The sequence below is a fragment of the Pongo abelii genome, chromosome 5, assembly GCF_028885655.2.
Source record: "Pongo abelii isolate AG06213 chromosome 5, NHGRI_mPonAbe1-v2.0_pri, whole genome shotgun sequence".
Classification (NCBI taxonomy): Eukaryota; Metazoa; Chordata; class Mammalia; order Primates; family Hominidae; genus Pongo; species Pongo abelii.
This window is the reverse complement of record NC_071990.2, coordinates 12,092,890-12,120,839: the sequence shown is the minus strand read 5'-3', so window position 1 is coordinate 12,120,839 and position 27,950 is coordinate 12,092,890. Positions and strand designations below refer to the sequence as shown.

Genomic DNA, 27,950 nt, shown 5'->3' with positions numbered 1-27,950 from the left:
ATTTTGTGTAGTGTTTAGAAAGTGTTTTTTTAAATTCTCATATTATTAAAAATAATTATCCAGTGTTTTTACTGGTATTTTCATGATTTATTAAACGTTTACAAATATTAAATATTTAATCAATCTGAAATTTATTTTGGTGAAAGGAGTAAGGTGGGGTTCATATTAATTTTTCTCTTGATTGGCTGTTAAAACACTCCACTGTTATCTACTAAATAAATCATCATTTCTCTAGTGATATGAAATTCAAATATTCTTATATACAAAGTATACATTCAACATATATTTATCTATTTTTATACTCTGTAGTCTTGCCCATTTATAGGGATGTATATTTGTCAATAATAAACTGTTTTAATTATTTCCTATAATATTTGGAGTAGGGACAGGAACAGTTTATTAATCTTTCTTCAGAATTTATTAGTTTTTTCTTGCTTATTTATTTTTCCATTGAACTTAGAATTAGTTCACTTAATTCCAAAACAATTTTTCTCTGGTACTTTTATTGAGATCACATTAAACTTGTGATTTAATTTTAAGAACATTGAACTTTAAAATATTGAATCTATCAGCTCAGGAATAAGGCATACCATTCTATTTGGATAATATTTTTATGTTACTCAGTAGCATTTGAAAACCTTATATAGATCTTATATATTTCTTATATTTATTTCTTGTAATCTTATAGCTATTATAACTGGTATCATTTTATGTTCTGATTTGGATATAAGTAATTAACTGAATTTTGATATTAACTTTGCATCTTATCAAATTCACTTATTGTTTTTATGTTTTCATGTGTACAGTCATAGAATCTACAAATATCAATATAGTTGCTTCTTCCTTTCCTACTTTTCATTTCTCTTTTTTTCCCCTGGCTGTCTTATACATGGTCGTGGTCCTAGAAACTTGTGTATGTTTGTTAAGAAAGTATCGATCTATTCATGATTTGTTAATATTTTTGAAAGCTCAAGGAACATATCTAAAACCGCTATAGTTTCCATGAAGATGATATGATGAATTTTCACCTTTGTAACATTAATATGGTAAAACAACAGATTGTCTAATATGGAGCTATCATTGCATCACTGGTATGAACCCCATTTGGTTGTGGCTTGCCATTTTTTAAAGATGCACTTTGGTTTGATTAACTAATATCTTATTTATGACATTTACATTGCTATCTATAAGTGATAGATGATCTTAACTTTTATTAACTGAAAATCTCTCAGACTTTATTTTTAAAGGATAATTTTCTAGATATAAGATTTTAGGCTGATAACTCAACTCTTTAAAGATGCTAGTCCCTGATAGGCTGTCTTGTATTGTTTTTAATGAGACGTTAGTAGTCGTTTTCTTAGTCTGTTTGTGCTGCTGTAAAGGAATACCTAAGACAGGGTTATTTATAAAGGAAAAAGATTTATGGCCAGGCATGGTGGCTCACACCTGTAATCCCAACACTGCCTGCCAAGGCAGGCAGATCACTTGATGTCAGGGTTTCAAGACCAGCCTGGCCAATATGGTGAAACCTCATCTCTACAAAAAAATTAGCAAGGCGTGGTGGTGCACACCTGCAATCCCAGCTACTCGGGAGGCTGAACCATGAGAAACGCTTGAATCCTGGAGGCAGAGGTTACAGTGAGCCAGGATCATGCCACTGCACTCCAGCCTGGGCAACAGAGTGAGACTCTGTTTAAACAAACAAAAAAAAGATTTATTTGGCTCATGATTCTGATAGCTGGAAAAGTTCAAGATTGGGGATCTATATCCAGCAAGGGCCACAAGCTACTTCCAGTAATGGTGGACGGAAGGCAAAGGGGAGCTGGTATGCACAGAGATAACATGGCAAGAGAGGACGCAAGGGGTGGGTGAGGTGCCAGGCTCTCTTTAACAATCAGTTCCTCCGCAACTAACAGAGGGAGAACTCACTCACCACCCCACAGGGAGGACATTAATCCATTCATGAGGGGTTTGCCCCCATGACCCAAACACCTCCCATTAGATCCCCACCTGTAGTATTGGGATCAAATTTCAACATGAGGTTTGAGCGGGACAAACATCCAAACTATAGCAGTAATTTTTACCTTTGGAAAATGTTCAGCCATTATTTTTGCAAATGTATCCTCTGCTCTGAACTCTACTTTCCTTCTTTGACCCGTTACAACTTGATAATATTTCAACCAACCACTGAAATTCTTCATTTTTAAGAAATCTCTCTTCTCAGTATTTAAATTTACATTTTCTGTTGCTCTATATTTAAGTTTTCTGATACTTCCTTCTGCATGTTTCAATCTGCTATTCAGCCCATCCAGTGAATTTTTCATTTCTGACTTTTTTTAGTTCCAGATTTTCCATGTATTTAATTTATATAGTTTTGATTTCTCTGCTGAAATTCATCTTTTCACTAAAAGAAAAAAAATGCTCATGCTCTTCTTTTAATCCTGAAACAAATTTATAATACTCTTGGAAAATTTCTGTTTCATAATTTCATCATCTGGGTCATCTCAGGTCTGTTTATTTCAACTTATTTTCTCCTGGGTATTTGGTCACATTTTCTTGCTTCTTTGCATGTCTAGTAACTTTCATCGCATATGGGATATTGCAGCTGCTATGTTGCTGAGAGTTTGGATTTTGTTGCCTTTCTTTAGTGTTGAGTTTTATTCTGGCAGGCAGTTAATTTACTGGTGAATCAACTGACTTTAGGCTTTATTAGGTAGCATTTATTGTATGGTTAGTATACCCCTATTTTTTAACAATTTGATGGCTTTAGTGAAATTATAGAATTGTGTCACTATCACCACAATCCTGTGTAAGAACATTTCCATCATCCCAGAAAGTTCCTTCACGCTGTTTCCAGTCAATTCCAATTCTTATCTTCAGCCCAAGACAACCACTGATCTGCCTTCTGATTTCATAAGTTTGTCTTTTCTAGACATTGCATATATATTTAATAGTCTTTTGTGTCTGGCTTCTTTCACTTAGCATTTTTTCTAGCTTAATACATTTTGTTATTAATTATGTGTATATATGTATTATTAATATGTATATATGTATTATTAATACATATGCCAGTAATCATTCTGCTTACTTGCTGAATATACAGTTTCATTGTATGGATACACACATTTTGTTTATCTGATCACTAGTTGATGAAAATTTACATTTTTACTTGCTTTTGGCTATTATAAATAACTGAGTTTACAATTTCATTATATGGATACACACATTCTGTTTATCTGATCACTAGTTGATGAACATTTAGATTTTTACTTGCTTTTGGCTATTATAAATAAGCTGTGGTGAACATTCATGTACATATCTTCATGTAGATATGTTTTTAATTCTCTTGAGTAGATTTCTAGGAGTGAATTTGCTAGGTTGAATGATAAATTTTTGTTTAACATTTCAATAAACCAGCAAAATGTTTTTCAAAGTGGATATACTATGTTCATTTCCATCAGAATGCATGATGGTTCCCATTTCTCCACACCCTTGCCAACACTTGGTATTCTTGTTTCTTATTACAGCCACTCCAGTGGGTGTATAGTGGTAGATAGGCCACTGTTGTTTCAATTCACATTTCTTTAATAACTACTGGTATTGAGCAAATTTTCACGTGCTTATTAACCATTCATATATGTATACCTTTTTAAAATGAACTCTCTAATTCAAGTCTTTTGCTCACTTTTTAATTTGGTTGTCAGTCCTACTTTTAAGGTGTGGCTTTTCTGTGATTTCAAAACAGAATGCCTGAGGTATTACGTGAAATGACTCCACTCTGCCAGGTCAGAACGCCAGTGCCCCTCAGCACTGTGGAACCTGCAGTGTCCCAGTTCAACTCAGAGCCTCTTATAGCCCTTCTCTGCCAGAAATCATGGAGTTTCACATGTGCATGCCAATGACTCAAAAGAACCTATATGCAGATTTCTAGAGCTACGCTTCTGTGCAGCTTTTTCCTCTCTGGATATGCCTCTTCAAAAATTACAGCTGTGTCAGTGGCCCTGAACTCTACTGTTCCCTCCAGCCAGCAAGACCACTGCTGTCAATCTGGGTGAACTCCTTATACCACAGTGTGGAAAGTACCCCAGGCACTTGCTAAAAGCAAGGTGTGTCTGCCTGCCTGTGACTCCACCTTGAGTGGACTACAGCCCTTTGTGGTAAGTTGTCCAATGTCTGAAAACAGTTACTTCATCATTTTTGTCCAGTTTGAGAGTTCATTACTTTTCAGTAGCTACATCCAAAACCTGTTATTTAGTCATGTTCATAATCAGAAGTCCCTTCCTTTTTAATATAAAAATGTTTCTTTCAGAAATTTTACCTCTAAATATATATATTCATTGTGTGTGTGTACATATGTATGAATATTAAACCTTAGCCTGAAATGTGTAAAAAATATTTTAAAGACTTCCACTGCTTTTTATTTTTAAATAAATAATGACTTCTCCTAGGAAAGTCTTATAAAGTTGCAATGAAATAATAATACATATCACTTTTCAGCTGAACCTTTTACTCTATGGGACAATTGCATAATGACTCATAAAAGTTTTGATTTTATTGGTGGAATTTAAATGTATGATATGAAGTGATTTTTTTTTATTCTAACTGCTTCAGAGAAACAGGAAATGCATTCTAAGAAATTCCATCTGTGACAACAGATTGAGGCACAAAGGGCTGCAGTTCAAATTTAAGAGGCAAATAAAAGGGAAAATGGAAGAAACCATCAATAGCTTCATTATGTTGATCGCAATGAAATTAAAATGCAAACATGGTCTGCCCAAATAGGATTGTTTGTGAATGCCACATTAATCAATGGCAATAAATACAGATCAAAATATACCATTTTTGTGTTCCATTCTGGAATAGTGGAATGAAGAGAAGTTTGAGTCTGTGTTTAGTGTGATGATACTATAATTGGTAAATAGGTGACAAAGAAAAAATTTTGACATTTGTGCTAAAATTTCTTCAAGATATTTATATCTAAATCTTTTGTAGGTAACATTCTAGGAAACTCCAGATCTGAGTACAAAATAGAGACAAATATATCATCTGTATTCTCAATATGAAGGCTTTGAGAGATCAAAAATCATGATGTTTGCTGAAAACACTGCCTATTGTCTCTTGAAGCCAAAGGAAAAGGCAATCCTCCATCATCTAAGTGTTCCCCAGGTAAAATGATTTGACAGAATTCAAACAGTTCTCTTTTACGTTCTGACAAATTGCTCCCACTGCCCCCAAAATCAGTCTGTCTATCTATCTATCTATCTATCTATCTATCTATCTATCTATCTATCTATATTTACAATGTGATTTGGCCTGGAATCCCTGCCACTGTAGCTCCTTAAAATAATGTTGAGTTTAATTATCTGAAATTCTTTTAAATTTATTTTTGTTAGCTATTTATTGTTCAAACTTTAGTAACTTCACATGGGCAAATACAAGCATAAATTCTATCCCTTGCTTTTGTATATTGTATCTCAAGGGATATAACAAAATTATTATGATATAGTTAATTTGGGTTTATATATGAATATTAGAGGTATGTGCTACACTACAATTTTGAGTGTAGATGGCTAGACAGAATCCAAAAATGAGTTGAAATCACTGTCCCATAATTAAATGATCTTATCTTATGAATGTGAACAACCATGAAAGGTGGCAAAAAGATGAGAAATCAGGACATCATCTAAATTCTAGTCCAAGTAGGACAAGATTAAATTAAGTGATTAAAACTTAGTTATCTCAGTTAAACTTCTCATCTAAAAAAGAATGGCTTTTATCTGAAAGATCACTGTAGAACATATCTCCAAGAACTCCATAATGTAGCTGGCAACCCAGACATTTGCACAGAATATTTAATAAACACAAGAGGATGCTAAAGCGAGTCTGCTCCACAGAACAGGAGTCATATCCTTTAAATTTGCCTTTCCTTCTCTTTCTGTCACTCAGTTCTCCTGAGTGTTTCATGTATCTGATTAATACTACAGAGGATGTTAGACCAGTAAAAACAACAACTTTGTTCTACCTTGTTTAGGAATTCTCTTGTTCTCAAGTTTTCCTGTTTTTCAAAAGGATTACAACTAGGATTGGTAGACTCCTGAAGTTTCTCTTGTTTCATTTTGGCTTAAATTTTTACTGGAATTAAAAAAAATCATTTTTCTTAGCTGTTCTAGTTGAAAGTACATTTTCTTTTTTTATACATAAGTTTTCTCCCTTTAAATGCCCTGTGATACAGACTCCCCCATGAATAATGTTATACTGCAGTTTGGTCTCTGGCATCATTTTTACTTCTTCACTTTAGAAAAATCAGGTCTCCTTCAGTGCTGAGATGTGCATCCTTTCTTGAGTCACCGGGGAGGGCCACCATGTGATTGGACGCCACATCCTGCAGTACTCATGCACACAGTGTCACCCGCATTTGTAATCGCAAAGGCATTCTGATGTTATTAATGACACCTTCTACTTGCACAGTACTGTTTATTGTTTTTTGTTTTTGTTTTTGTTTTTGTTTTGAGAAGGAGTCTCACTCTGTCGCCCAGGTTGGAGTGCAGTGGCGTGATCTCGGCTCACTGCAAACTCCGCCTTCCGGGTTCACGCCATTCTCCTGCCTCAGCCTCCCGAGTAGCTGGGACTACAGGCGCCCGCCACCACGCCCGACTAATTTTTTGTATTTTTTAGTAGAGACGGGGTTTCACCATGTTAGCCAGGATGGTCTCGATCTCCCGACCTCGTGATCCACCCGCCTCGGCCTCCCAAAGTGCTGGGATTACAGGCGTGAGCCACCCCGCCCGGCCGCACAGTACTGTCTATATATTATTAGGTAATTCTACGCATTTCCTCACTGGATCTTCCTCGCAAGACTCTTTTGATGCAGGCATGGCACTCACTATTCTTTAAGAAGGAAAGAATGGAAGATCAGAGATAGCGAGTCACAAAGAACCCAAGAGGTGGGATTGAGGGAAGAACCCACGTACTCTGGCCCCTGGTTCAAGACTCAATCACTATGTCACATCATCTTTCCTCTCCAAAGAAACAGACATTTCCTTCAGCCCTGAACTAAACTGAAAACCTTCTTTGAAATCACTATGAAACCTGATTTCATATCAATTCACATGTCATCAGAACTTTTGCTGCTAGTTGGGGATGGGACAATAGATCTCTTAGAGTCACCAATAACCTGTCAGCTTTATGATCAATACGCCTGTTGTCTTTTTGCTTCACGTCCCTGAGGCATGACAGGAAGAAGCAGTTTCTGAGTGTGATTCTTCATATACTTTATTTTCTCTTATTTTTTTCTTTTCTTTAAATAAAAAGGAATTTTTTGTTTTAAGAAGAAAAAGGAAAAGATGGTACTGATATCACATACAAATTATTTTCTATTTGAGTTCTCAACATGACAAGTTCATGAAATTAATTTTTAGGTGCGTTAGTTGGCATCTTCAATTCCTTTCCTATTTTTCATGCTATCTTTGTAATCTACTGTTAATACAGGAAGTGCTTGAAACTCTGGGCCCCATGTATGAACTTGTCTAATTTCCAAATCTTACTGAGAATAAACTACAGAATAATGAATTTGGATATCTGGGTAATCAGCTTTCAGGAGAAGAAATATGAGGTATTCCATAGTTTCCATATCTCGGCTCTGATTATACTCAAAAGCTATTTTGACAAAGAAAATAGCTTCTCTTATTTGTACCACAAAGTGCAGTATTATGATCAAAAGAGAAAAAAATGGGATTTTAAAGTAAGTCATCAAGATGTTAGCTTCCATGTTTTATGATGTAAGAAGAACCAATTCTACACTTTGACAAATACAAGCTCTCACCTTTGCAACTTGTGTCAGTATAATGGCATCCAGGATAATATTCACATTTTCCTGTACTGACTGTAGCAAGGGCATCAATGTTTCAGCATTTGGGTGTCTGTTGTTTTGAGAATCTACTCAAAGTCTCCAGATAATTTTCTTTTGGATTACTTCAGTTATCTGTAATAACAGATCTGACAGAGTTTATGAGCCAAGTTAAAACACCGGGCATGGTGGCCTGTGCCTGTAGTCCCAACTACTTGGGAGGCTTAGGTGGGAGGATTGCTTGAGGCCAGGAGGTTGAGGCTGCAGTAAGCTATGATTGTGTCACTGCACTCCAGGGTCTCACTCTGCTGCTCCATCCTGGGCAATAGAGTGAGACCCTGTCTCTAAAAAAAATTTTATTTATTTATTTATGTTTATTATTTTTTATTTTTTGAGATGGAGTCTCACTCTGTCGTCCAGGCTGGAGCGCAGTGGTGCGATCTCAGCTCTCTGTAACCTCTGCCTCCCGGTTTCATGCCATTCTCCTGCCTCAGCCTCCCGAGTAGCTGGTACTACAGGCACCTGCCACCATGCCCCGCTAATTTTTTGTGTTTTTAGTAGAGACGGGTTTTCACCGTGTTAGCCAGGATGGTATCGATCTCCTAACCTCGTGATCCACCTGCCTTGGCCTCCCAAAGTGTTGGCATTACAGGCGTGAGCCACCGTGCCTGGCTCTAAAAAAAATTTTGCTTAAGTTGCAAAAAATAAACATACATATAGTCAGAATTATAAGACTGTCTGCATATTCAGAGCATGAGGTCTTACCCTGACAGATGTTCATTGACCTATGAATCTGACCAAACTGCCATCATTGCAATATAGCTATGTCTATCTTAATGAAATCACATGTTGTTTACACCTATACTTGAATATCTTTTCAAGCCTATTCAGCATTAAGCAGCATCTACAATAAAAGATCCTTTGCCACAAATGAAAACAAAGATATGTTCATGGATTTGAATATTAATCTCGTGTAGATTTATAACATTGTAGAGTAAGACCTGAGGTGATCCAGAAGGAAAAGAAGTTGCGGCTTCTTCTCATACATGCTTAAGCCCAGAAGGTGGCCTAATGCTCTTACAATCTTTCAATGGAAATTTTGATGAAAGAAAATGACGTGGTGTTTATGAAATACAGGAAACACTGAATATCTTTCTTATTTTTCATAACAACACATCTATTTATAATTACTTGTTAAGAGATTAAGAAACAATAATAATTCTGGAGAAACCGACAATTAGAGCAAATCCGTAGGTGATTTTTAAATACTTCGTATAAACCGATACATTTTCCTCCTCTAAAAATATTGAATGCTTATAATTATAGTTTATAAGAATAAAGAATTCTTTCTCCTCAGTAGATGAAGATTGAAGTTTGTGAATCGCTGCAAATGTATATGCCAAGAAAACAACTGAATTTATTTTAATTTAAAATGCTCTTATTCAGCTTAGCAAATAATGGGCCTGTAGTTAGAAAAGAATATGCATGAAGAAAAAGTAAGATAAATACACAGTAGAAGTGGGCCAACATTTTCCGGGGCCTCAGGCAAATAGTTATCCATTCTTAGCCTCAGTTTCCTTAACCGAAAAAGAGTGCCAACCTCATAGTATTAATAGAAAGATTAAGTGAAAAAAAAACATGTAAAATGTTTAGCAGAATACCTGGCACACAGTAAATGATCAGACATTTTAATAATTTTTTTATTTTGCAAATGCTATTCAATATCTTGAGTGCATACTGATATAATATGCATATAACTGCATATTGATATAAAGCTCATTTGAAATTTCTACAAGATAAATGCTTTCCAGTCTTTTAAAAGAAAATTCATGTCATAGCTGTGTAGTTTCTCATGTTTTATATCTTAATTTTTGTTTTATATTAACAGGATCATTTTTGGAAGCATTATTTATAAATAATAAATACGTAAATATAAATAATAAATAAGTAAATATAAATAATAAATAAATAAAACATTATTTATAAGTAACTACTGTTGGGAAAAATGCCTAACATCATTATAGATTTCTACTGAACTTTTGGTTTTGCTTATGTGTATTACATGGATACATTTTCTTTTTTAAAAAACATTAAAACATTACTTGTAGGTGATACTGTTACTTGTAGGCGATACTCACCTTCATGGAACGATAGTAGTCATAATGGTAAAAGCAGGAAGCAACCTTGGCCTTGAGCTCCTTGTGTTCCATGACTTCCATCCTCCCTGCTCCTGGGGATGAGAAGGAGCAACTCATTAACTAATTGTTGGTGGTGACCACCGGCTCATATTTTTAAGGAGGGTGGAGCAAATCTATGAAAATGCTGTAAGATTGAGCTATCCGTCTCTGCATTTTCTGGCTCCAATCAGAGGTTATGCAGAACTAATCTCCCTTTCTCACTGACTGCCCCAAAGCTCAGCCTACTGGTGGATGGTGCAGAGGGAATACAGGGGAGCAAAAAATGATAGGAGGTGAGGAACAGGACCACTGCAAGCCTGCTTGATTATGAAACTAAGCCACCTGCTGCATTATCACCTTCATCAGTCACAAAGCTGATATTTGGGTCCCTATCTATATATTAGTCTGTTCCCAGCTCGGGTAAAAAACAACTGTATTATTCATTTGCCTTATAAAACCCCATCACCTCCAGAATGCTTGTCGCACAACCTTCAGCGTCTCTCCAGGGACGTCCAGAGCTATGAGCTATATGTATCATTCCATGCCTTTTCCTGTGCATTTACACAGAGATACACGACTCCATCATTCTATACTTCATTTGTTTATATCTTTCTATATTTTTAAAATAAATTGGATCCCATTGTATAAATTTTTCTGCAACTGAAAATACTATCATTTATTCAGACATTACTCTATTGAAAGGCATTTAGGTTCTTTACAATTTTTCAATAGAGAAAAACACCACACAATGAATTTTTTCGTTCATGTCCCCTTGGCAAGTGTTCCTCTAGGGTTGATGTAGGGGAGTGGGGATTGCTGGAACATAGAGCCTGCATGTGTAGCTCTAATGAATACTGCCAGGTTGTTCTTCCAAATGGCCCCATCAACTCAGACCTCCCTCTGCCAGTTGTGTCTGAAGACACTGCTTCCCCTACAGCTCTGCCACACCAGATGTGGTTAGGTTCTTAATATTTGCCTACCTGGTTATAAAAACCATATCTTGTTTTAATTTGCATTCCCCTCATTTTTATTAAAGATGTCCTTTATCTCCCATGTACCTGTTGTCCATTTATATTTTTTTCTACTATGAATTGCATATTTCTACATTTAAACAAATATTTTTGTAGAGATGGGGTCTCGCCGCGTTGCCCAGGCTGGTCTCAAACTCCTGGCCCCAAGTAATCCCCCCCACCTTGGCCTCTCAAAGTGCTGGGATTACAGGCGGGCACCACCATGCCCGGCTCTTATTCTCACAGTTTGAACATTTTCCTAGTGTGTTGACTTTTCCCGACCAACTTGTAAAATAATTTAAATATGTTTTGGATGAGAATCCTCTGTCAGATATATATAGCAAATATTTTCTTCCAATTTAGTTTTTCTTTTAAACAGTTTTGAGGGTAGTACCAAAGTTTTGCCTCTTGATGAACTTGAGTTTATGAGCCTTCATGATTTGGGGGTTTTTTTTCTTACCTGCAAGTCTTTCCCTATATCAATGTCATAAAGATAGCACAATATATTTTCCCTAGGAAACGTATAGCTTCCCTTTTTATAATTATACTTTGAAATGTTATCTTAAACATTTCAGATTAAAGTCACAAGAAACATAAACCCAACACAAACACTTTCAAATATTCTCTATAAATTAATCAAATTCTTTTAAATATTTTACATTACAAGTATAAATTTTATATATTAATATCTGATTCTCTGAAGTACTTTGAATACTGACATGGGAGACATACAAATGAATAACAAATAACAAAAACAAATGTTACTAAACACAAAAATTCCCCTATCATTTATCTAGCTTATTAGAAAGACACATTGTGGTTTAGAGTCAAAATTTCAGAGCAAGAAGGGACATTTGATTGTCAGTTATTGTCTTCTGGTTTCAAATTTCTAATGTTGGTCTCCCCAGATTAATAACAATCAGTGTAATGATAATAATAATGAGAGAACTTTGAACACTTAATACAGGCTACACAGGTCCTTTACTAAACACCTACATAAGATCTCATTTATTCACAGCAATTTCTGAGGTTGATATTATCATTAGGCCCATTTTATAGAAGAAGAAATTTAGGTACAGGAAGATATAATGACTTTCTCAAGTTTAGAAAACTTGTAAGTAGAGGAGGAAGAATAAAATCCCAAGCACAGTCTCCAAAGCCTGTGCTGGTAGGTACCATGAACACGGCCCGTTTGTATCATTTTATTTTTTTAACTTGTATTTTAGGTTTGGGGGTACATGTGCAGGTTTGTTTTACAGGTAAACTCGTGTCACAGGGATTTGCTGTACAGATTATTTCATCACCCAGGTACTAAGCCTAGTACTCAATAGTTGTTTTTTCTGCTCCTCTCCCTCCTCCCACCCTCCACCCTCAAGTAGATCCCAGTGTCTGCTGTTCCCTTCTTTGTGTCCATGAGTTCTCATCATTTAGCTCCCACTTATAAGTGAGAGCATGCAGTGTTTGTTTTTCTGTTCCTGCGTTAGTTTGCTGAAGTTAATGGCCTCCAGCTCCATCCATGTTCCTGCAGAAGATACGATCTCGTTCTTTTTCATGGCTGCATAGTATTCCATGGTGTATATGTACCACATTTGCTTTATACAATCTGTCACTGATGGGCATTTAGGTTGATTCCATATCTTTTCTATTGTGAGTAGCCAAAAGCAATGACAACAAAAGCAAAAATTGACAAATGGGATCTAATTAAACAAGAGCTTCTGCACAGCAAAAGAATGTATCAACAGAGTAAACAATCTACAGAATGAGAGAAAATATTTGCAAACTATGCATCTGACAAAGGTCTAATATCCAGCACCTATAAGGAACTTAAACAAATTTAAAAGAAAAAAAACAAACAATGCTTTGTATCCTTTTTAAAGGATGGAGAGTATTCACCCTCTTTGGACATTGCTTTCTTCATTTACTAAATGGGGAAACTGGAGGAGTTAGCTCAAGCTTGCTTTTTACATCTGAAGTCCAACGGCTCTTAAAAACATACCCAAGACTGGCCGGGCACGGTGGCTCATGCCTGTAATCCCAGCACTTTAGGAGGCCGAGGCAGGTGGATCACCTGAGGTCAGGATTTCGAGATCAGCCTGGCCATCATGGTGAAACCCCATCTCTACTGAAAATACAAAAATTAGCCGGGCATGGTGGCAGGCGCCTGTAATCCCAGCTACTTGGGAAGCTGAAGCAAGAGAATCACCTGAATCTGGAGGTGGACGTTCGGGTCAGCCGAGATCACGCCATCGCACTCCAGCCTGGGAGACAAGAGTGAGACTTGGTTTCAAAAAAAAAAAAATCCCAAGACTTACAAAAACAAAATTACCCAGAGTCAAACCAAATACCACTCTGACTAATCAACTGTTTCTAATTACTGCTTAACAATGTCACTCAGATACCCTCTTGTGCCAGTTGTGAGTAACCTGGAGGTTGCCAGGCCATGATAAGCATCCCTGATCCCAGCAGAACTGGAGATGCAGAGGCAGCTCACTAAGTGGCTGATGGGCTCCTCGCAGCCTCAGGAGGCTTCTTCGGTGTCTAATGCTGGTCTCCGGACAGGCCTGGGCTCTGTGGAGGGCCCAGCAGCGATCATCTGCAAAGACCACTCCTCTCTGTGCCCATTCCCTGTTAGGTTGCACCAAGAATAAAGTTAACCCCAGAAGAGCCAGGCAATACGTACCCTCCCTTCTGGATGGTGCCGCGTCATCTACAAAGATCTCACACACTGTTCCGCCAGCTGACAGCCCATCCTCCCTTAGTGAATGCACAGAAAAACTCCACATTTTCGAACTTTTAGAAAGAAGACTTCACATAAGCTGTCAGAGATGACCTGTTTGGTTTATTTGATTTATTTCTGCCTTCTCTGGTTTTTCTACAAAGCACTTAGGAAACATTTTAAACATAGCGCGGTATTTAAAAATAGGGTGTAAGTGGTTTTGAACATAGTCACAGATACACATCTGACCACGGACTTGCATGTGATAAGTGCTTCATAAATATTTGTTGAATGAATGTTAGTATCTGTTCTATTGGAAAGCATTTAAAATTATTGAAAAACTTGAATAACTAGTGCTAACATTTATTCGGATATTACTATACACTAGGATTTGTTAAATACTTTGCATATTATCTGTTTTTATCTTCCCAAAGGCCCTCTCATGTTGGCACTTTTGCCCTAACTTACAGATGAGAAAACTGAAGCACAGAAAATAAATAACTTGACAATTAGCTGGTAAATTGTTTCCATATGCAATACTTAAAAAAAAAATTAAGCTAATGTTTTGATTTGACAGATAAACTAGAAAACATCAGCACTATTTAATAGTAATTAGATACTAATATTAATATTCATTAGATACCAATTATTAATTCAATACTAATAATATTGTTGCAGTATGTAGATGACAAGCCTTGAGATGGTATTTGCAAATCTATTCTCTTGCCCACACCCCATTTAGTCATAAATTTGTGAGATGACTCATAACAGAGACACAATCTATGGTCATTGAAATAAACCTTGAACAGAGACTGAACTTATGTTCATTCACATCAGCCACCAGATCTAAATGGCCCCTAACTCTGGACCGAAGTAATGCAATGTACAGATTTTACAAATCATTCATTTACAAATCATTTAAATTACATTACAAATCATTTACAAATACATTTGGCATGTATTCTACATGCTGAAGAGAGTTATTTAAATAGCAACAACAAGGACAACAACAACAACAAAAGTTGTAAGTGCCTCTAAGAGACAATACGAGTCCATCATGGAAATATGTTATCTATTTCAACTGAAATTCTAAAGAACATACGATTCTACCTGTAGCAGAAACTTGAAATGTTTTGTCGTCTGAATCTGTTGTGTCTTCCAAATGCTTCTTCTTTTTTTGAAGGATTTAGAAAAACGACAACAAAGGGTTCACAGGAATTTGTTTAGTTACAAAACAAAACAAACAAAACATTTTTCCAGGATTGGTCCCTGGGGTCCCTGTGTCAGTTCTGATCTTTATCTCCATTTAAAGGGCCTTCAGAGCGCTGACCTGGGGGTACTAGGGTTGCTTAAGTATCAAAGAGGGTTGATGTACCGTATACTAAATATTTTACAACTATTTCCAACAGAGGCTTAATGCTTTCATTAAGGATTTAACTTCATTAGTTAAGTGAAGTTTTTAATAATTTGGGTCTGATTTTTTCAAAATAAATTTTAGAATTTATTTTATTTTTCTCCTCATAGACTATTTTTTGAAATTTGGTTTCTCATAGTCAATATTATGAATTCAAAAGTTTCCAACCCTTGTAGATTAGAAATGATGCATATTATTTCATTAGAATAGTTAACATACTTTTAATGAAGACCAGATTGTTCAATCAATAATTATTATGATTGCACGTGGTTGAGTATAAATAATAAGTAGACTGCATGAAGTCGTAAACTACTTCTGGCAAATAAAAATGTTGAAGGAACAGAAAATGTCTTGCTGTGTAATGAATGTATAGAGATGTTCCGAAATAAATAAATTCAAATGTATTAAAGGGCACTACTGCTGAATCAAAACTGTTCTTAACATTTGACCCTACTGGGCAAAAACAAGCCTTGCTATTAGCAGAGAAAACTAAGCATGCCTGGCTAATTGACTGATCTCAGAGCTGGCTTTTCTTTCCATGAGTGATCTCCAGGAATGTAAAGCCCTGATGTCTTTCACCTATCATGGTTTCCTTAGATCTCATTTGGCAACATTCATAGGTAGCTAACTAAACATACTGTCTTTCAAGTAACTGAAAACAAATGAATGAAAGATGTCTTGTCTCAAGCAAATTCAACAACATAACAAATGTCTATTGGTCTTGGTCTTCGCAAAATATCTTTTTCAAGCCCACAAATATATAGACATCATAAAAGTTATCTAATTATTCACTTCTGCATTTCAGGACCAAAAGTAAGAATCAGACAAAGAAAAAAGTTACATTTTATATATAGGGACCTCTATTGCCTTATACTGAAATATGGGATCATCTGCTAAACAGAACAAATATTTATTTTTCTCTCTTACACTTTTTATGGCTAAAGTGTATAAATACCTTCATTTCCAAGTTCCTGTCATCACTTTCTTTCCCTCATAAAGTCTGCACATAAAAAGCAGTGCAATTTGCTGTCCCCTTCATAGGAGAAATATGTTTAAATAATTATCTTCTTTATAAAATGTAATGGAAAATTGCTCCATTTCTTTTTGGAAATATTTCTGAAAAGATCAAACTCAGGAACTTTATAATATAATATGTTATGCTGTATTCCAACCATGTCAATACTCAAAACAATGTGAATCCCTGCTCCACTGTCTTCCCTCCAATCTTTTATCATAAGACATGTAACAAAAACATTTTTCTGAATAATGATTAAGAACTGAAACCTAATATACTTGGAAGTTTACATGTTTTATGCTTGATTAGAATTGTCACTTTGGATTGCTCTTTTATCTCCTGCTATTTAAGTTAAATGTTTCATCACTGAATATTTTTATGGCTCCTATTATATCAGTTGTGAGAAAGGGCAAACAAAAAGGTTACAAAATCTATTATTTATACAAATATGCATGGCACTGGACATACTCGTTTTTGTAGAAAATTTAAATGGGATGTTTTATGAATACTAAATAGACTTTCACCTAGAAATGAATACAATACAACCCAATTATCATAAATCATTACCGAAAAAGCAGCATGAAACAGTAGACAAAAAAAAAAAGGACCGTGTTTTAACTCCCAGCCTCACTACTTAACTAGCTTTACAACCCTGAGCAATTATCTCAACCTCAATGTGAGAATGACTTCATATAATGCAGTATCTGTTGTAAATGTTAAAATTAAAAATACTGCACTATATAAAATGTGAGTTTTTTTAATAAAACACTATCATACCAACAGAACATGACCTATAATCTCAAAATTTAAATCTAATATCTTGTTAGTTTAAGTAAGAAAATTTACCTATCTTTGAAAAGTCATTTATCAATATCTCTTTGAGCCAGGAAAATTTCCTGTTTAATTTGAGGTGTCTTAATAATTACCTAAACCAGCTATTTTTTTTTCAGAATGAGGTTTATGGTCTAGGTGGTGGGGAAATAAAACTTAAAACTTATTTAGATCCTTAATTTCCACTTTTCCATCCTTACCTGAGCATGCAGTCCCCAGTAACAATCTAGTTCCCAGTAACAATCTAGCACCTCAAAAGAATAGTTGTTCAGTGTGCTGAAATAAACCCTTAATACAGTAGCTAATGTACACCTCAGGTATGATGGAATGAGACAGCCCTAGCTTCTCAGAGAACAAAAGCAAAGTAATTAGAAAACTTTTGTTAAATGTCATGGGGACTTTTAATCTTAATTATGTCTGAAAGGCCAAATTTACAAAATGAACAAAACTTGATTCCTCACTTAGAGAAATGTCCGCCTGATCCTTCTCCCAGATGATGGAATGTGGGTGGGTCATGGGTTTGAGCCCCAGGCTCTTCTCAGCTGCCTCTATCTACTTTCTCAGAGCAGATCTAGTTGTCAGAGTCCGAGCTCTTGGAGGTGGTGTCCGTTCAGAACTCGCTTGAGAATCAAGTGGAGGGGTGAACAGCTAAGCGTTGCCTCCCCGGCTGATCCCAATACATCTTAGAGGATTGGCGTGAATCATACTAGAATGTTTAACCTTGCAGTCTTCCTTGAAGAGAAATCACTATGTTCTACCATATTTATGTCTGATTATTATGCAAATATGAGCTTTAGCTGTGAGCCATGAATTCCCACTAGCTTCTTGCTGTGAGGTTAATCTTAGTTTTACACAAAAATGAATGCGGACATGGCATTTCCCTCACGATAGCCCACTTTCTCTTCTTCCATAATCCCTGAACTCTCTCTCCTTCCACCAGAAAGGCAACTTCTTTTTTATTATTTCTGCTCTGTGACTCTCCCTAGGTGTGCCCTTAGCTATCAGGTGAGGAACCCGCCAGATTATCCTATTTCCGGCCCCTCTCACGGGGGCCACTGTGAGCTTGGCCTCAGAGCCTGATGGCCTCAGAATGTGCTCTTTTGTCTGTATCTTGTTCAAACCTGGAGTCCGATTATGGAGGATGCTCCTGGAAGGCTCTGATCATGAGGGTATAGAGTGTGGTTTTACATAATGTACTATGAAATCATGGATTTCTGGCTGGGCGTAGTGGCTCATGCCTGTAATCCCAGCACTTTGGGAGGCTGAGGCAGTAGGATTGCTTGCAGTCAGGAGTTCAAGACCAGCCTGGGCAACATAGCAAAATCCCATCTCTACAAAACATAAAATAAAAAATAAATAACGTATTCCTACTATCCCCCAGATTAGGCTTTTTCTTGGGAGAGGGAGGGATGAGGGTGGCACATACTGAACTTTGTGCAAAGCAAACTGCTGTTTTTTAGTACACTTAAATTTTCAATCCAAGTGCCAGGGCTTTTGCTTTCTTGTTAAATTGTCTTATTCACATTCAGCCCATCTCTCCACTTGGTTGAATCTTCTGGACACTGATCCTGATCTATTTGGGTCATCAACAAATGTCTCCTCTGTTTTATTGAGTCCGCAAACTAAAAAGAAAGGATACTATGGCCAGCTTGGCACTGGGTCACTTGTGATTGCTCCCACCCTCCTCTGCATTACTTCCCTTTCCTCTTTATTTTTGTGTCCCATGACTGCCTCACCCTCCCATAAGTTATTAATACATTAGAAAAGTGACAATGATGGTCTTTGGAATCCACAGCCCGTGCTCCTTTCCCTATAGTGCTCTGACCCACTGAGTGCTCTTTCCACTTGACGAGCCCACCATACTAATCATCCTTAAATCCAATCCATAATATTATTGCGGCTTCGTCAGATGCCTTGCTAAATCCCAAAATATGGTTTATTCCCTCGGTCTCAATGCCCTTTCACGTTCCCTGCCATTTGCTTATGTGTTATGCTGTTGCGTCACACCATCCTGGTTTCAAATCCCAGCATCTGCACGGCAAGGTTTCACCACATCTGTGAGTTGCAGCCTCTCCACCTATAAAATGAGGAGATAATCCTTCCTGCTTGGAATGATTACATAAGATTATAGATGTCACGCCGTAGGGATAAATACGGATTCTCCTCCACAGTGCTTCTGTCTGTTCTGTCTCATCCACTGTCTCTGCTTAACCAAGTCCCTTCAAGGCCATATTTAAATGTCTCATTCTCTTTGAAGCACTCCCTCATCAACTCAGCCAGGAGTTCTCCTTCATTCGCACTCCTGCTGGACTTGGTGGTAACTTCTTTTGCCGTTCAAGATACCTTGCGTCTTGCTTACTTACTCTTCTACTAGAACTGAAGCTCCTGAAGGACAGGCATCATTTAATTTACATCAAATTTGCATTCCCAAAGTTTTCTGTTTTTTTTTTTTGAGATAGATTCTCACTCTGTTGCCCAGGCTGGAGTGCAGCGGCATGATCTCAGCTCACTGCAAGCTCTGCCTCCCAGGTTCACGCCATTCTCCTGCCTCAGCTTCCCGAGTAGCTGGGACTACAGGCGCCCGCCACCACGCCCGGCTACTTTTTTTGTATTTGTAGTAGAGACAGGGTTTCACTGTGTTAGCCGGGATGGTCTCGATCTCCTGACCTCATGATCCGCCTTGGCCTCCCAAAACACTGGGATTACAGGTCCCAAAGTGCTTTCTACACTATTGGTGCTAAATAAATATTATCGAATGTCTGAGTGAATCCTCTCTTCCACTTAGACTGGTCCCTGGAACACATTCGTCTTAGACTTCATGACTGCTATTTTTGTTCTATTCCTTAGCGTCATGTATATTCTAAAGTCCCAAATCCCATACCTCCTTCAAAATATGGCAATCCCCTGTATACACAAGTCATTCTTTAACTTCTTAAGACAATCACTTTCTTAACTCTCACATTTTTAAAGTCTGTGGTCTCTATGATGTGGTCTATTGTCATGTCCTAGTTTACCTGATCTGTCTTAAGCAGGCATCCTCCTCTGGGGTAGAAACTGTACCTTCTAATTTCTTTTGGAGTTCGTTGGTACTTAAATTATTACTGGATTTTGGATGTCTGGGCGTTTTCTTCAAACCCAAGCCTGATTCAGAAGACAGTGAACACCTAGGAGCAGATAATGTCTCTTATGCCTACAGTGCCTTCCACAGAACCTTTATACGCAAGGTTCCAGATAAACCTGTGCGTGCAAAGACTAGGAATCCAACATATTTAAGTAAATGCATCATGACTTTCAGATTACAGATGTTCTTTGATTTACCATGGGGTTACATCCCAATGAATCTATTGTAAATTGAAAATATCCTAAGTAAACAATGCATTTAGGCTGGGCGCAGTGGCTCATGCCTGTAATCTCTGCACTTTCGGAGGCCGAGGCAGGTGGATCACTTGAGGTCAGGAGTTCGAGACTGGCCTGGCCAACACAGTGAAACCCCATCTCTACTAAAAATACAAAAATTAGCCAGTGTGGTGGTGTGTGCCTGCGATTTCAGCTATTCAGGCGGTTGAGGCAGGAGAATCACTTGAACCTGGGAGGCAGAGGTTGCACTGAGCTGAGATTGCGCCACTGCACTACAGCCTGGGCAACAGAGCATGACTCTGTTTCAACAACAACAACAACAAAAAAGCATTTAATATATCTAACCTACTGAACAACATAGCTTAGCCTACCCTACTTTAAACGTGCTCACTTACATTAGCCTACAGTTGGACAACATCATCTAACAATTATTTATTTATTTAAAAATAAATAAAGTCTAGAATATCTCGTATAATGTATTGAATACAGTGCACTGTAGCATGTTTGTGGTTACAATCACGTAGCTGGCTGGGAGCTTTGGCTCGCTGCTGCTGCCCAGCATCATAAGAGATCAAACCATATATTGCTAGCGCAGAAGGATATCAAAATTCAGAGTATGGTTTCTACTGAATGCTTATCATTTTCACACCAGGGTAAAGTTGAAAAAATCATTAAATTGAACCATAGTAAGTTGTGAACAGTCTGTATATAATTTGTAGAGAAAAACATTTTGCTATTCTTGCTTTAAACCATTTCTCCTTTTTTCCCCCCTTGGTAATGAGAGCAGGGAGTTATTGCCACTAAAATATTATATATATATAATATATATACATATATACATGTATCTGTAGATATAACACGTACACATATATACATGTATCTGTAGATATAACACGTACACATATATACATGTATCTGTAGATATAACACGTACACGTATCTACATGTATCTGTAGATATAACAGGTATACGTATCTACATGTATCTGTAGGTATAACACGTATACGTATCTACATGTCTCTGTAGGTATAACACGTATAGGTATCTACATGTCTCTGTAGGTATAACACGTATAGGTATCTACATGTCTCTGTAGGTATAACACGTATAGGTATCTACATGTCTCTGTAGGTATAACACGTATACGTATCTACATGTCTCTGTAGGTATAACACGTATACGTATCTACATGTCTCTGTAGGTATAACACGTATACGTATCTACATGTCTCTGTAGGTATAACACGTATACGTATCTACATGTCTCTGTAGGTATAACACGTATACGTATCTACATGTCTCTGTAGGTATAACACGTATACGTATCTACATGTCTCTGTAGGTATAACACGTATACGTATCTACATGTCTCTGTAGGTATAACACGTATATCTACATGTCTCTGTAGATATAACACGTATATCTACATGTCTCTGTAGATATAACACGTATATCTACATGTCTCTGTAGATATAACACGTATATCTACATGTCTCTGTAGATATAACACGTATATCTACATGTCTCTGTAGATATAACACGTATATCTACATGCCTCTGTAGACATAACACGTATACGTATCTACATGCCTCTGTAGACATAACACGTATACGTATCTACATGTCTCTGTAGACATAACACGTATACGTATCTACATGTCTCTGTAGACATAACACGTATACGTATCTACATGTCTCTGTAGACATAACACGTATACGTATCTACATGTCTCTGTAGATATAACACGTATACGTATCTACATGTCTCTGTAGATATAACACGTATATCTACATGTATCTGTAGATATAACACGTATATCTACATGTATCTGTAGATATAACACGTATACGTATCTACATGTATCTGCAGATATAACACGTATACGTATATACATGTATCTGCAGATATAACACGTATACGTATATACATGTATCTGTAGATATAACACGTATACGTATATACATGTATCTGTAGATATAACACGTATACGTATATACATGTATGTGTAGATATAACACGTATACGTATATACATGTATCTGTAGATATAACATGTATACGTATATACATGTATCTGTAGATATAACATGCATGTAATATATACATATATACAAATATATATTACAAAATATTATATTTTGAATATTAAATAGGGAATTTAATATTTTAAGTCATGGGAAGTCACTTTGAGAGAAGATTCTTAAGGTGATATACATCCTGTATTTAGAATTTATAGATGGTTTTGAAACAAAATTAATGAAAATCATCTCTCTGGTATTATTTGAAGTTGACTGCAAAATGTAAGATGAAAAACAGAAAAGTCAAAAAGAACCCTGATGTTATAATTTGAACTGAGCATGCATCAAGATCTATTAACTATCTTGACAGTCTTCCAACAAAAATAATGATTATTTTCCATAATCCTTATTAAGTGCTATCATTTAAAATTCAGGCCAGGGATTAATTAGTAAGAAACGTGTTACTTATACTGTTTCTGTGAAAGGAAAATCAGGTCTATATTATGAAAAAAATGACTGAGAAACAAAATTTGTACATTCAATACCATCAGTTAATTATCATTTTGAAAGAAATAATTATCATTTTGGCTTAAACTTTAGGGAATGAAAATAAGTTACTTGAACGCCCTTGATTTATGTTATAATACATTTTCATAAGCCAGATATAATAATCTTTAACTAGAAAAATGACCTGTGGTTCTTCAGCTGTTTTTTCCAGTACTTCTGATGATGGCATTGCAGTGGATTCACACAAGGTATTGAAACTGTTACACATTAAAACTTTCACCTGTTTTGTCAATAAATTATCTTACTATGTCATTGCACCCTAGTTCTCTACAGGCCTGGGTCTCCACACATGACAGTGCAACAGAATAAAAGTCAAATGTAGCCCCACTAGTTCTCCGAATTACGTTATTTGGAAGTCGTTTATATTTGGGAGTATCAAGTGGACACTGCTCCTTGGGAAAAGACGACTTCGGAGAAATAGCACAAAATTATTGTTCCCTTGTCTATTTTGTGCATGTAATTTCAAAATATAATGGCTTAGACTTTGGTAATATTTTTTATAGAGCTGCATATTTCAAATACTAGCAAAATACTTGAAAGGCTACAATAAAGCTTGAAAGTTGCCAATAGTAAAGGTATTTGCATGATGCATTGAAATTTGAAAAGCCCAAAATAAGAATCTTGAAAAGTACAAAATAAGAGTAAGGTACATTACAGCATTATGAAAATTTCAAGGGAACATCCACTCACATCGTAACACTTGTCTTTAAGTATAGGAATTTTTAAAATTAAGAAAATTCTATAGAAACTAAAAAACCTCAATGCTAAAAACTCCAAGCATTATTTTTGAATTTAGAGAAGTCATCTGTACTTAATTATGGAGTTAAGAATATGCTTATTATACTGCTTTAAAATTTTAGGCAATAAAAAGTTCATGACACAGTTAAAACATTAATTTTGAGAAACTGGACAGATAACAGACCTCATTTTCAACAGCTATTATTGATAGGGCAACGCAATCCCTAGAGCAGGTATTTCCAGAATTCTTTCCAAAACTATCTCAGAATATAAAATGTAGTTTTGTTGTTTTTGAGAGAATTTTGTTACTTAATCTATGGAAATATGTAAATGTAAATTGAAGCATTCATTTAAAGCATCACAGATCCACCAGTGCGTGCTGGGACTGCAGCACACCTTGGAGATCCTAATTGAGATAAGGATGAGCAAGTTGAAATGCCAAGTCTTTGCAAAGTCACAGACGTGAAGCTGGGGTTGGCTAGCAGCAGGTCTCCAAACCCCTTAGTAGATAGGCTGTCCCCTACCTCTCACCCGGCAAACCATGCTGTTGTCTTACCTATTTCATGTCTCTGCAATCTTTGTAAGCAAACCTTTAAAAATGTGAATACATTGACTTAATGATGTGCTAAGTATTTAAATTCCAACATTAAAATACTTTTCTCACAAACCTAGCATCTGTAATCATTAATAATGCAAATCACTGCAGTGGTAATTGGGGGCTCCCCATGCCGCCATATTTTTCTGAATAAGGATGGTTCAATCTTCCAGGACAGGAGATAGTAATGTCTAAAGAGAGTCACTTAAGTAATTTAGAAGTCTGAATTTGGCTCTTCGGTGATCTTGGGCACTCTGTAGTTCAGTGCTGGACAGAGCTCTGTGAGTGTAACAGCAACAAGGGAAAGAAGAGCCCACAGCTCACGAACAAATCTGGTGTTGGAGCCTGGGAATGAGGTTATACGGGTCTCATCGGAGCCAAATTCTAAGGACAATGGGGTTTAACTCATGTTTCCCAGAAATTTCCATACCCTCATTTAGGAACGTTGCCCATTTTAGGCTATATGCTCTATGTATATACAGAAAGTATTCTTATATATTTAGTCTTCTAATAATAACTATGAAATGACTTCTCACAAATAAGAAAAATAGGTCAATCAGTTGTATGGATTTCAGTTACAGTTTCACATGGTAGAAAGGCGACTAAAGTCTCTGTTTATAAAAAAACGAAGGGTTGAGGGGAATGTGGAAAGAATGGAACCCAGGGCTATTTTCCAAATGTAGATCACTGATCACTGGATGATACAAAGAAGGCACAACTGAAGCAATGGTAAAGTCAGTAAACAATATTTTACTGAAACATTTCATAACACAGAAAATCTGTCTGAAGTGTAAAGTTACTGTCTTACACAAGGAGGACAGACCCATTTTCAAAGACTAATATGAATACAATAAATATGGAGTTTACGTACTAATTTATACACAGAAACTCTGCCCCATAGCCATAAAATTTATATTCAACAGTGGAACATATAATTTAATCATTTGATTTATTTGACAGGTTTTCCTTACTAAACACAAATAACTACCTGGTTTTCACATACATATATAATATATTTTTATGTATATAGATATTCAACAATCTGTACAGTTTCTAAACATAAAGCTCCTAAAAGGCACAATTGTCTATACAACATGTACAAAAATGGCTGGAGCTGACACAAAACAACAATTATTGGTCAAAAGTTCATGATTGCACAAAGATTAGTCATGAGTTTATGTCAGAAAAATGTGCTTTAAGGAAAGGAGGGTTTTCAAAGAAACCTTTAAGTGTTATATATAAAAAAAAAAAGCAAATCAAAAATAAAATCCATCAGGTTGCTATCACAAGCCTGTCCTCATCATCATCGCTGCTCACGTCGCTGAACTGCACAGTGGGCTGCCTCCGCGGCAGGGCTGTGGGCCTGGGCACCTGTCTGTCTGGAGAGAGAGTCTGCTGGCCTGAGGGCTTTGTAAAAACTTCAGAATGTGCCTTCAGCAGAGGTTGTGACGTGGACGCTGGTTGGCCCTGTACGGAAGTGAGTTCAGGCTTGGGCTTCACGTGATTTGCCGAGGCAGCCTTCTCTGTGTCCATTTTACTCAGGCCATCAAGCCTTGCATGGTCACCTGCAGGGGCAGGTGGATTCAGAACTTTTTTTGCATTTTCCCCCTGGACTTTAGGTGACCCCTGAGGAGACTCGGTCCTGCTGACCTGGTTTGCGCTGGCTACAGAAGTCTGCTTGGGTTGTGTCTCGCATGCTTTGCTTTGGGAAGCTGGCATTTCTGGAGCTCCCTGTGCATCAACGGTTACTTGACTGACTGAGGGGATTAAGGTAGGCAATGCTATGTTCAAGATCTGGAGACCTGGAATGTGTGCCTGAGGGGCGGGGCTGCTTTGTGAGGAAGGGTTTGCAGTCAGAACCTGCAGGCCGACAGCATTCAGAGCCAGTCCTGGTGGATGGACTTGTGGGGCCATATTTGTATTGGCTAGGCCTACAATATTGACGGTTTCCATGCTTAACGAGGGGAGTGACTGCAAGCCTGGGGTACTTAGGTTCTGAAGGCCTGGCACGCGGATTTGGCCGATAGGAATACATGGCACAACACTGCTTAATTCAGCCACTCCAGCGGGGTTTGTAGTGCCAGACACTTCTGTGACCGTATTCCCGGGAGTACCCAAAGTTCTGTGAACGACACTGACAGCAGGGATCGTGAGCTGCACTGGTCCAGCCTGAAGGGGCACAAACGTGGAGTATGTGAGGCCAGCAGGTACCACATGGATCCCCCCAACTGGAACCATATTATAAGGTGTCCTCGATTGCTGCTGGGAATGCAAAGGAAGGTGGCTAAACAAATGAGTGTGGGGAGAAGGCAAGCCTGGAGTCGGCTGTAGAGTTATTTGCTGCTTCTGTTCTTGAGGGTCAGGATGTGGTGAGGCCACAGAAGGCACCCCCGCTGCTGTCTGGGGGCTGTGCTCGGCTGCAGCAGGAGGAAGTCTTACAGATGATGGGCTCTAAATGACAAGAGAGAACAATCCTTTTATGACAGGTCTTCCGTAATCACTGAGCTATAAAGCTAGTGCTAAATCTATTTCTTCACAATGAGATAAAACTAAGTATATTTGCATTGATACAAATGATGTTTGCTGCAATGAAATTATTTTTCGATTTTTAAAAATAAGCTTCCAATTAAAAAATTATTACATCTTTAATTTAGTTTCTGGTAGAAATAATGGAAATACATCTTGTATAGTCTGTTGCATGTCTGAAGCAAATTTCCTGGATTTTGTCATATTGTACACAGAGAATAACTCTGAGAAGTGGACACAGCTATATTCTTAAGCTGTTTTTTTATTATTATTATTTCTGTTTCTGGCACCACCAGCTCCACCTTATTTTAGAGATTAAGAGTTACTGAGAAATTGAGATACAAGTTGGCTGTGTCAACTCAACGGGGAAAAATGAACTAAAGAATTATTTGTGAAGAGACGTTACTATGAAAAAGGTCTCTGGTTGTTTGTCTATCATTTGCAAGTTTATGAAATGTCTACTGAAAACCAGATTTCCAGGCACTGGTAAGTGTCTGAGAGGTTTTGGGATAGAGACGCTTATAGCACAATCTGCCACAATTAGAAATAAATCCCACTGCAATATTCAATACATACTAGAGGTAAGAGAACTGTCAATGAGGGAAGAATGTATTCCTCCCAGAATTAATCATTTGTCACAAAACAGCCAGAGGTAGAGCAGGGACTCACTCACAGCACATGGAGCGTGACTTTTCAGAGGCCTGTGCCTGCCTTGAGCTAGTTCTTGGGCAGAAAGCTCTCCCAAGCTGCTGGAGCAATGTGATCATTCAAGCAAAGTGAACTTCTTGATGTGTTTTCAGGTCACATTAACTTTGCCATAGAAACTGGTAGCTGTCTTGCCAATGGGGGCAAAGTGCAAAATGTTTGGATAAATCAGTGAAAACCCATCATCACATCAGCACCAGTGGAGAAACTGCTCAGAAGGGGCCAGCAGATAAATCAGTTGCGGGACTTGTGTTCGCCACTGTCATGTTTTTTTTTTTTTTTAATTTCAAAAATTTTTCAAAAAGCAAATAAAAATAAATGGGTATATTTTTCAAGAACCATTTGGTTCTTTCATAGATTTACAATAAAATATCTGAACTGCTTAAAATACTCAACAAGACTCAAAAGGGCAAAAATGCCCTCTACCCTTAAATAC

The 27,950-nt window shown here is 37.1% G+C and overlaps 1 protein-coding gene across 9 annotated transcripts in view; it reads right to left on the bottom strand.

Moving 5' to 3' along the window:
- The window catches only part of HIVEP1 (HIVEP zinc finger 1), a 225,368-nt gene that overhangs the window by 36,300 nt on the left and 161,118 nt on the right, over positions 1-27,950 (bottom strand). For 6 of the 9 annotated variants that reach the window (XM_054557197.2, XM_024248907.3, XM_024248908.3 and 3 more), the window contains one exon: positions 25,014-26,734. In XM_054557197.2, coding sequence (XP_054413172.2) covers positions 25,556-26,734 — 1,179 coding nt within the window. In that variant the 3' untranslated portion in view covers positions 25,014-25,555. Of the gene's footprint in view, positions 1-9,984; positions 10,077-25,013; positions 26,735-27,950 lie in introns of those variants that run through there. The other 3 variants (XM_054557203.2, XM_054557202.2, XM_054557201.2) reach the window with 1 other exon arrangement.